We start from the raw sequence: 11,057 nt of genomic DNA, 5'->3' as shown, positions 1-11,057 counted from the left end.
GAAGGGTCAATGACCTTGGAAGGCCGGACGGACGGACAGACAGACAGACAGACAGACAGACAGACAGACAGACAGACAGACAAACAGCCAGACAACCTCGAGAAGCAGACAGATGGGTCAATGATCTTAAGATGTGTTACAGACAACCTTGAGATATCAGTCAGAGGGGTCAATGACCTTGAGAGGTCAAATAGATGGGCCAACGACCTCGAGAGTCCACACTGGTAAACAGCGACCTTGAGAATCCAACACAATGGGTCAATGACCTTACGATGTCATACAGCCGAGCATGAGAGCCCGGTGAGAGGGGTCAATCGCCTTGACATGCCAGCCAACCCTGTTAACAGACGACCTTGAGAGGTCAAATAGATGGACCGATGACTTCGAGAGTCCAGACAGGTAAACATACGGCCTTGATAATCCAACACAATGGGTCAATGACCTTGAAAGGTCAGACAAACCTGTTGACAGACGACCTCGAGAGGTCAGATAGATGGGTCAATGTCCTAAAGACGCCAGGAAGGCAGACCAGACGGCCTTGATGAGAAACCAGACAGACTGGTCAATGACCTTAAGAGGTCAGACAGTCACACAAACGACCTTGAAAAACCTGTCAGATAGGTCAATGACCTCAAGAGGCCACGCAGTAGGACATCCGACCTGTTTCAGATGATCATGTCTGATCAAGTCGATGAATTACCAAAAAACATACCTATCCATGATTTAAAGATTTCCTTTGTATAGGAGCCTTTACTTACCTATGTACATTGTAGGTACATTGTACTTACCCCCATTTTTTTCATAACACGTCATGCTTATTAGACAAGATTTAATTTTCAGCTGCTGAAGTAGATTTTACAACGCCTTCTACAGCTATTTGAAATTACTGGAGGAAAGTATCAACTTTTGCTGTAGGCTTCATATCGGCTTGAAAATGGTGGTTATTGGCTATGAGGGGGGGGGGGAGGTTGACTTTGATATGTAAACGGATTTTCAAATTTTATCGGGGTTTTCGGGCATTTTCAAGAATTTGTCAAAAATTAAAAAATCAGCTTGATGGGTTTTGTATGTAGAAATTCTATGCAAATTTCATTTGGTGAAATTCATTTTATGATTTTCGAAAATCAAAATTATTCCAGTTCAAATTGGCATGAAAGGCTTAAATTTGCGGTTTGTAACTTATTCTTGATTTTCCGCGAGTCGATTGAGAATGGTTTCGAATCATTCTGTAGTCTTTAGCGGATTTTTCAAAGTGTCCAGTTTTTGAAAAAAATGTCATAAGTAAATGGAATAAAAATACTCGAATCAACTATCTTCTTGAGTCATTCGAACGCTTTTGACACCTACATAAATTCAAGATTCATTCGTGGCAATTCAAATCCAAAATTTTCTCCAGTGATTATTTTTGAAAAAAATAAAAAATAAAATAAGAAATTTATCGTTTGCAAACACGTTAACGAGAATAGCTAATAAAATTTAATTTATACTCACTTTAATTTTCGACCTTATTTACTGATCGATTGGTGATGATTTTGAGCCATTTTGAAGTCTCCAGCTGATTCTTAGATTATCCAGTTTTTCTCTTCAAAATCTTTCTGTATACCAGTCCAAATCCAAAATTTTTTTGAAAATGAAAAATTCGCTGATCATTGAACTGATAGGTGTATTTTTGGGTTTTTATAACTTGGTACGTATTTAGCTTCCTCATCAGAAATGTAAAGACTTTATGTTTTCAATTTTTTTGAACATTTCTCGTTTTCAGACTACATTACGTATCAACTACGAAAAATGATGAAAGAATATCGAACTATTGCGTCGCCAGGTTACATGTCAAAAATAAAAATTCACTCAAGGGACACATCGTTCACAAAACAATCAAGTGAACGAACCGCGAACGGTTTATGACTTCAGGGGGAAAATACTATCTTCAGGACCTCACACCAATAATGATGGCAGTCTCATTAAATGTCTCTGGAACTTGGGAACTTGGACACTGCTTATCTTATGGTCTGCTTTTTGAACTTTTTATAAACAACGTAGGTAGGTAGGTCAGTTATCATGAAACCCCTTAAAACAAAACCAAGCTGTGCTACCATTATACTGGCAACTCCATCGAAAAATGGTGTGCGATCACCCCCCCCCCCCCCTCCCCGACGTAGAGTGAAACTAAACCAACCAACCGATCAGAGCATTTTTGATGTTTGTAAGAGTTAGTTTCACCTCAAAGACGTTTAGATAGCGCTGTTGTTGCGACATAAACGCTCATCATTTATTTTTTTTTTTAAATTTTAATGGAGTTAGGTACCAATATTGTTAGTTGGTGTTACCGAGAAAAAAATTTAAATAACTCTCTTGCAGGTTCAGTGATTGGTTTTTTCAAAATCAAACTTGAGAAAATTTCAATCGCTGTGGAAGAATCACAAAATAATGAATTTCTGATCATCTTTCTCATTAATTATTTTACTTCTTGAACAGGGTAGAAATTTCAAAATAAAAACTAACAAGAAGTTCTGTCTGGAAAAATATCAAAGTTTTCAAAACTGAAAGTATTGATCAATGTTTCTCTCACTAATTTTCATAATAATAGAGCTCGTCTCTAAAATTCAAGGTGCAATGGGCTTGGAAACTTGCGATTTCTATCACATTTCGCTTCTAATTTCTTCAGTTTCCAAGATAGGCAATATTACTCTACCTACTTATAGCATTTTTCACTTTCTCAAAAACGTACACCAGTCTTCAGTTTCCAAGATAGGCAATATTACTCTACCTACTTATAGCATTTTTCACTTTCTCAAGAACGTACACCAGACTTGAGACTTTACCTCCAAAGTTATCAAAATTTCAACTTCTAAAAAAAATCAAAAATTTTTCGTGTGTTGGGGCATTAATAAGTGTTTGATTTTAATAACGTACATCAATTTTACGAGCAGAACTCGACCAAAATGAAACACCAGTTGAGACCTTTTTGTCATCCACTAGCATAAAATTCTTTAATTTTTGTTTTGTCTACGTCGATTTTTATAAAGTATCTCATACTTATATAATTTTCAACGCAGTGCTTCAGAAAAATTTATCAAATCTCATGAAAGTAAAATATGCCAGAAAGGGGAAAAAGAAACGCGTAATATTCGTAAATAACACTTCATTTTTATCATTTAATTACAATATTATGAGTAGGTATATGTACACTTAGATATCAAGTACCCCAGCTACATCGATATTTTTATACTTATTTACAGAGCATCGTGTAGGTATCTCTTTTGAAAAATGATAAAGATATCTACCTAGATATTTAATTTTATAATTATGTTTAAAATAAATATTAAATGGCGATCTCTCATTGACGATCAATTGTCTACCTACTAGCTACTCCCTTACAAACTTCGTTCACTAATTCGGGATACGCCGCTAAAATATTCTTCCAAGTTTCCGTGTCCAATACTTTGGCGAAATTAGAACTTATGAATGTAATCACTTTAGTTTTTAGATCTTTCATTCCACGCAGATCTGCCAATACTAAAATATTGGACGCATTTTCCACGGTCAACGTTTTGCATAATGCTTCGCCGCAAATCATTTTTAATCCATCCAACGCGTATTTATCAGCAGCTTCCATTAATTCGTACGCCATGTTATCAACATTCTCGCATTTTCCCGTATAAATGTATCTCAACATTTCATCCATAACGTCTTCGCCGATATCTTTAATAATTACGCGATTTTCTTCGTTTTCTGTCGTTTTGTGTCTGAACATGGCTGCGAAAACCGGGCTTCGAGCAGCCAAAATGGATTTATGGGCTGGATAATCTTTATTTATGACATAAAGCTTAACGTCTACGAGCTCTTGGTTTTTTAACAACGATTCGAAATCTTCAGAAAGAGTATTGCACTTGGGAACTTCGGGTTCACAACGCTGAGAAGTTTCGCTTACTTCATTCATCTCGGAGAATTCTACCTTGCAAACAATTGTCAGTTTATCCTCAGTTAGAGAATTTTTGATATTTTGATCGTATTTTAAAAAACGTTTCCAACCCCAATTTGTGACCGACGTGCCGTCATATGCTATAATATCGCGCGCTGTTCTAATTAGTTTTTTATGTTGATCACCGTAAGCTGTAAAGGAGAGTCTTGCGATTGCTTTTTTGCTGCGGCTAATTAAATACAAATATAGTGGAATATCATCTTTTTCATTCGGTACAAGTTTATCAAGTTCGAGTGTCAGAATCCACTTAAATTCCTTGTTTGTAACCGATGAAAAGGGCAATGATTGCAATGCTTTTGCTTTTATCACGTGGAAAGCAAAATGATTAATAATCCACGTGAATTCCAATTCGTCGACTCGAATATCAGTGGTACACGAATTAGACATTTCGCGATTCGATCTGAGACTACTTGATGACCAAAGATGAAATTTATTTCAAGAGCTGCACGTATAGGAAACCTGTTCAAAAAACAAATTATTAGAAATGTGCAAAAATGTTGGTAGGTATTTCAATTATTTGCTTTTTTCGTGATCATAATTTGACTGATAACATGAGACTATGTATTTAAATATTTTTTATAAAATTGCTCACCGATGATGAGATTCCGTTTCATGAACTGCAAACAGTTTTTTCGTCTGCTCAAAATGAATACTGAAGCATTGGAATTCACTATGCAATGAAAATACTTAGAAAATTGAACTGATCTATTAGGTACTTGTCTTAACAAATAGTAGCGTTATGTTAATCAAACTGAGTTGCAGTTTATAAAAACACACAAACAACTGAACTAGAAACCAAGTTATTTATTAAAAATTCGATACATTTCTCGATCATGAAATTTTTTAATTTTTAGGCGCACTCGAATTACTCGAATATTGATATTCTTTCAACTTTTTTTTTTTACTTTGAGCATGCTCTTCCAACCACGTTTCCTTGCACGTGTCGCGTAGCAGTGTTACCAAATGTGCAAATTTTAAAATGTCACATATCAAAAAAGTCACCAAAAAAAGGTAACCTGTACATAAAAGCACAATGTTTTCACCTCCGGATGAATTTTTCTCATATGAAGTTTTTACCCATCTTCAATATTGAAGGGCCTACAGGCTTGCTTTTTTTAATTTTCACATTACATACCTATTTTGATAAAATTGAGAATTCTGAAATTAAAAAAAAAAAAAAAAAAAAAAAAAACTGGATGAAGTTGATGGCTAAAACCCTTGAAAAAGTTACACTTATTACTGAAAATATTAATATTCGCTTTTTTCACACAATTCCGAAGTTTCTATTTTTTTTTACGAAAATTGCCGAAAAAAAGTGTTTATTCTGCATAAAATTGTCAAAATCTCGCTATTTTGACCGAAATTGTCGAATCAATAAGAACATAATGTTGGGTATACCTACTTGAAACTAACTATGTCCGTGTACGATTTCTCACCTAGTAATATTTTGAAAAGAACAATTCTATGAACATCAATTTTTAATTTTTCAAACGACTATGATTTATTTTTTTAAAAAATGCTGAAAATTGATAATAAAACCGTTGATAAGCGGTGCCTCCGCCATTTACAGTGCCAAGTATACCTCATCACTGGATTCATCAGTCATCAGGTCATCACAAAAAATCAAAATTCGAAAAAATTCAATTTTCAATTCCAAACATCAAAAAAAGAAGTTTAAAATTGAAGAGCTCTATTCCAAAGGCACGTTTTACGGAAATTTTTACTTCAAAAGTGGGTTATGTCATCAATTTTTCAAAGTAAATTTTTCTGCAAGTGATTGTTCTATGTCCAAAGAAAGGAAAGGTGCACCGACCTTTGGAAACAGAACAAATTTCAGTATCAAAAACTTTGAACGCATTTTTTGGAGGAAAAAATGACTTAACCCACTTTGGAATAGAGCTCTTCAATTCTATTGTCTTGTTCAGGGCCGGCGGAAGCCCAGGTGCAACACACCTGGCGAAAATTTCAAAAAATAAGCTTATTTTTTGTATACAAATTTTAAAACAAATCAAAATCTCTCGAATTTAAAAATTATATAAATAAAAAAAAATGGAATTTTTATTTCTGTTGCATACAAGTACATAGATTGTGCAGCTACCACTCTGTCATGTAAGGAAAAAGTAAAAAAAATATCCTGAATTTTGACAAAAAATTGGCGACGAAGTTTACTGAGAGGGAGATTACTCAGAAAATCAGATCTTTAGTGTTACAAAAATACTTATGTTTTTATACAAACCCCTTCTCAAAAAAAGGGCCAAGACTGAATATGATGAATTGAATTATATTTTTTTGGTTACGTAAATAGGTATCCCTGTATTGTTGTATTGTTTTCAACAATTTTTTTTCTCAAAAATAATAAATTTTAAACATTTTGGCGCTTTTAAAGTGATGGATGAGAGGTAGATGAAACTATTTTTTTCGGAGTTCCAGTTTTCGTCATTGAATTGTTTTAAACATCATTCAATTCTTGTTGAAAATTGACCCTACACGTCCCTGCCGATTGAATTTTCTCAAACTTGTAGGAAAAATCTATCGAATGAAATCTTATCTAATTGAGCAATTTTTTATATTTTTGGAACGTGCCTCATGCATACCTACTTGAAAAAGCTGTGAAAAAATTAGGTCGATCTCAAAAACCTATCCTTTTGGAAGATAGAAAATTTGAAATTATATTTTGTATTGAATAATTCCAAAGGGGGAAAAACTGATTTTTTTTAAAGCAGTTGATTATTGATTCAGAATATGTATTTGAATATTTCCAACCTCCAAAGACCTAATCATTTTAAGATGTTTCAAAAACTCACTAAAAATCAAGGGATCAATAGTTTTTTTTAGCTAAAAAAAATCCGGACTTCAATTTGAAAAATCAATTCAATTGAAACATTTTCAGTTTTCTTTCCAGCTCTGCGTTTGTATAGACAATGCAGTGCTGATTGCTGCAATCTCACCACCTTTTTTTACCCCTCCCCCCGCTCATTCAAGATTTTTGTGGTTTTTATTTACCCCCCCCCCCCCTCCGCAAAAAATTATTCAAACTTTTCACCAAATTACAATAATTTAGAGTTTGCACCTGGCGAGAAATTGAAAAAGTGCCGGCCTTGGTCTTGTTTTGACCTCTTTGTGACGTATTTCATGAAAAATTTTATAAAAATTACACTCTTAGCAAAAAAATTGAAATTCGTTTATTTCTTCAAATCACTCAGAATTTTGATTTTTTTTTTTAGTTCATTTTATCGAGTGAAAGAGGTTTTTTGAAAATTAAATGCTAAAATTGTGATGTTATAGCGATTTTAGAGGATTCAAATTGGATAAATTTTTGATCTATATATATATATTTTTTAATGCTTTAATAACTCTGTATATCCTATTTTGGGGAGACTGCGATGCTACGAATGCAAGAAATAAAATAACTTCATCTAATTCCCACCAGAATTAACTTATTTCCTAGTTTGGTCAAAGTAAAACTATACTGAACTTATAAGCAATGACTATTCATCATCAATTTTCTTCGTTCCTCTTTCTCATTATGTATTTTAATTTTACTTTATGAACAGGGTATAAAATTTCAAAATAGAAACTGAAAAGTTGTGTCTGGTAAGACATCGAAATTTTCAAAATTGAAAGTAGGTATTGATCAATGTTTCTCACACTCATTATCATGTAGGTACCTAGAGTTCGTCTCCAAAATTTAAGGTGCGATGGGCTTGGTAACTTGCGATTTCTGTCTCATTTCGCTTCTAATTTCTTCAGTTTCCAAGATTAAGCAGTTGCTCGACCTGAGACTTTACCTCCAAAGTTATCAAAATTTCAACTTCCAGAAATGCTGAAAAACTTGTAAAAAAAATTCACGTCTTATAAAAAAATTAAAAAATTTTTAGTGTTCGATTTTAATCACATTCTATCGATATAACGAGGTTATCTCAAAATTATCATATTATTTTAAATTTGAAAACTCTTAAACTTGACAAAAATGAACCCTCAGTAAAGACCTTTTTGTCATCCTGTAGCATCAAATTCTTTAACTTTTGCCAACGTCGATTTTTATTCAATATAAGCCCATCTGGAGAGATTTATCACATATCGAGTTCATTATGACAATTTTGGAACTGATTTAGTGATTATAACTTTTGAAGTACGAGTACCTATCTCATTTCTCACAAAAAAGAAACACGTAATATTCGTAAATAACACTTCAAATTTTTATTTTTACAATGTAGGTACAATTTATCGTTAGCTTTATGGAGGCAATTAATTGAAATTATCAATATGTAGGTACACTACACTTATCAGGTACAGCTAAGAACATAGAATGTATTTATATTTACAAAGCATCGTTTAGGTACCTATCTCTTTTGACGAATTGATAAAGATAGATATTCAATTTCATGTTCAAAAAATATTAAGTGGCGATCTCTCATTGACGATCAGTTGACTAAACAAATGAAAAACCAAACCGATGTTTTAAAGAAAAAAAAAAAACCGTTTAAAACAGATTCTTGTTTTGTTTTAAACGTGTTTTTTTTCAAAAACAATTTCCTAAAAAAAACACGTTTTTTTGGGAAATTGTTGAAAAAGAAGTGGAATTGAATAAACTGTATTTTTAGAGACAAATTTTGTGTTTTGAGTTAAATTTTTAAATATTTCTTTATCCTTATGGCTCATTTATGACGTCACATCTTGAAAATTGATAACTGGTGAACCCAAAACAAATCAATTTGTGTTTATTAAAACACATTTTAAGCGAACACATAGTTATAAACAAGCGAAAAAAACTGTTTTAAAACAAAAAAAAGACTTTTTTTTGGTTTTATTTTCAAAACACACATTTTTGTACAGCCTTGCCTATTAGCTACTCCCTTACAAACTGCGTTTACTAATTCGGGATACGTCAGTAAAATATTCCTCCAGGTTTCCGTGTCCAATACTTCAGCGAAATTACAACTTACGAATGCAATCACTTTATCTTTTAGATCTTTCATACCACGCAGATCTGCCATTACCAGAACATTGGACGCGTTTTCCACGGTCAACGTTTTGCACAATGCTTCGCTGCAAATTATTTTCAATCCATCCAACGCGTATTTATCGGCAGCTTCGATTAATTCGTGCGCCATGTTATCGACATTCTCACATTCTCCTGTGTAAATGTATGTCAACATTTTATCCATAATGTCTTCGCCGATATCTTCGATAATTACACGATTTTCTTCGTTTTCTATCGTTTTATGTCTAAACATGGCTGCGAAAACCGGGCTTCGAGCAGCCAAAATGGATTTATGTGCTGGGTAATCTTTATTCTTGACAGAAAGCTTAACATCTACGAGCTCTTCGTTTTTCAACAACGATTCGAAACCTTCAGAAAGAGTATCGCACCTGGGATCTTCGGGCTTACAACGCTTAAAAGTTTCGCTCTCTTTGTTCATCTCAGAGAACTCTATTTCGCAAACGATCGTCAGTTTATTCTCAGTTAGAGAATTTTTGAAGTTTTGATCGTATTGTAGAAAACAATTCCAGCCCCAACTTGTGATCGAGCCGTTATATTCTGTACCAACTGTGTCGCGTACAGTTTTAAGTTTTTTATGTTGATCACCGTAAGCTGTAACGAAGTATCTAGCAAATACTTTTTTGCTACTGCTACTCAAACTCAAAAATAGTGAAATATCATTTTTTTCATTGGGTACAAGTTTATCAAGTCCGAGCTTCAGGATCCATTCAAATTCCTTGTTCGTAGCCGATGAAAAGGGCGATGATTTCAATACTTTTGCTTTTCTCACATGGAAAGTAAATTGATTAATAACCCATGTGAATTTCACTTTGTCGACTCGAATATCAGTGGTACACAAATTATCAGTCATTTCGTGATTCGATCTGCGACTATCTTGATGACCTAAGATGAAATTTATTTCAATAGCTGCACGTATAGGGAATCTGTTGAAAAAAAAAGGATTAGAAATGTGCAAAAATGGTAAGCACGAGTACTTATTTTAATTATTTGCGTATTTCGTGATCACAATTTGACTGAGGATATTATGTAAGTACTTGGATTCATTAATTGAAAACAGTTTCATCGTCCGCTCAAAATAAAAACTGAAGCATTGGAATTCACTATGCAATGAAAGTACATACCTACTAGAAAATCACACGTGTAGCTATCATTTCTGAACTGATCTACTTACCTTAACAAATATGTAGTCGCGTTGTGTTAATCAAATTAAGTTGTAGTTTATGAAAGATGAAAACACATAAACAACTGAACACGAAACCAAGTTATGTACTAGAAATTCGATAGATTCCTCGATCGTGAAATTTTTCAATTTTCACTTTTCAGGCGCGCTGGAATATTGATAGTTTTTCAACTTTTTTTTGTACTTCGAACGTGCTCTTCCAACCACGTTTTACTGCACGTTTCGCGTAGCAGTGTTACCAAATGTGAAAATTTGAAAATGTCACGTATCAAAAAAAGTGACCAAATTTAAAACGTAGCCTATTTATAGACGCACATTGTTTTCACATTCTCCTCCGGAACGCCTCCGGATGAATTTTCCTCATATGAAGTGTTTGCCTATCTCCAATCTTGAAGGGCCTACAGGCTTGCACTTTTTATTTTGATAACATTGAAAATTCTGAAACAAAAACAAATAAAAATTGGATGAATTTGTCATTTTGTTGGCTAATAGCACAGTCAAAATGCAATTTGACCCAAACATTATCGCGATCAAAGGTTTTTTTTGGCGAATATTGTCGAGGGTGGTATGCTGAACAACATACTAAAAGTCCCCGGCCCCACCCCCACGAGCTAACCCCCTCACGGTGGATCGAAGCACCCCAAAATCAGTTTTTTGTCAAAAACTACTGAAATATTGAATTTTGAGTAAAATGAGCTCAGTGATCATTTTATCTCTTCTTCAATACCTATCAAATGATCTATCGACCAACTCCCTAGCCTCAAGGGGGGTGGCGCTACGACCTCTCAAAGTGACGTGATTTTGATAATATGACTTGGGGCTTGGAACCTGTTCTAATTGATAAAATGAAGTCAAACTTGGAAAATGGGATTCTTTTAAGAGCTGGAGTT

General features: G+C 33.9%; 2 protein-coding genes across 2 annotated transcripts; both read right to left on the bottom strand.

The window, feature by feature from the left end:
- Positions 1-3,159: 3,159 nt before the first annotated feature.
- Positions 3,160-4,864, bottom strand: LOC135840354 (speckle-type POZ protein B-like). The gene is made up of 2 exons (XM_065356840.1): positions 4,575-4,864; positions 3,160-4,441 (listed from the first exon to the last, which is right to left on the bottom strand). Exon 2 carries the CDS (start codon positions 4,367-4,369, stop codon positions 3,356-3,358), a length of 1,014 nt encoding a protein of 337 aa, XP_065212912.1. The 5' UTR covers positions 4,370-4,441; positions 4,575-4,864; the 3' UTR covers positions 3,160-3,355.
- Positions 4,865-8,170: 3,306 nt separating this feature from the next.
- LOC135840364 (speckle-type POZ protein B-like) lies at positions 8,171-10,327 on the bottom strand. The gene is made up of 2 exons (XM_065356857.1): positions 10,159-10,327; positions 8,171-9,910 (listed from the first exon to the last, which is right to left on the bottom strand). Exon 2 carries the CDS (start codon positions 9,835-9,837, stop codon positions 8,719-8,721), a length of 1,119 nt encoding a protein of 372 aa, XP_065212929.1. The 5' UTR covers positions 9,838-9,910; positions 10,159-10,327; the 3' UTR covers positions 8,171-8,718.
- Between the last annotated feature and the right edge of the window lie 730 nt (positions 10,328-11,057).

Source organism: Planococcus citri, chromosome 3, assembly GCF_950023065.1.
Source record: "Planococcus citri chromosome 3, ihPlaCitr1.1, whole genome shotgun sequence".
NCBI classification, from domain to species: Eukaryota; Metazoa; Arthropoda; class Insecta; order Hemiptera; family Pseudococcidae; genus Planococcus; species Planococcus citri.
Note: the sequence above shows the minus strand (reverse complement) of the source record. Positions and strands in the feature narration are given on the sequence as shown.

What these genes read in the sequence shown, in the direction of transcription:
- LOC135840354 (XM_065356840.1), bottom strand. Translation starts at nt 4,369, where the DNA reads ATGTCTAATTCGTGTACCACTGATATTCGAGTCGACGAATTGGAATTC.
- LOC135840364 (XM_065356857.1), bottom strand. Translation starts at nt 9,837, where the DNA reads ATGACTGATAATTTGTGTACCACTGATATTCGAGTCGACAAAGTGAAA.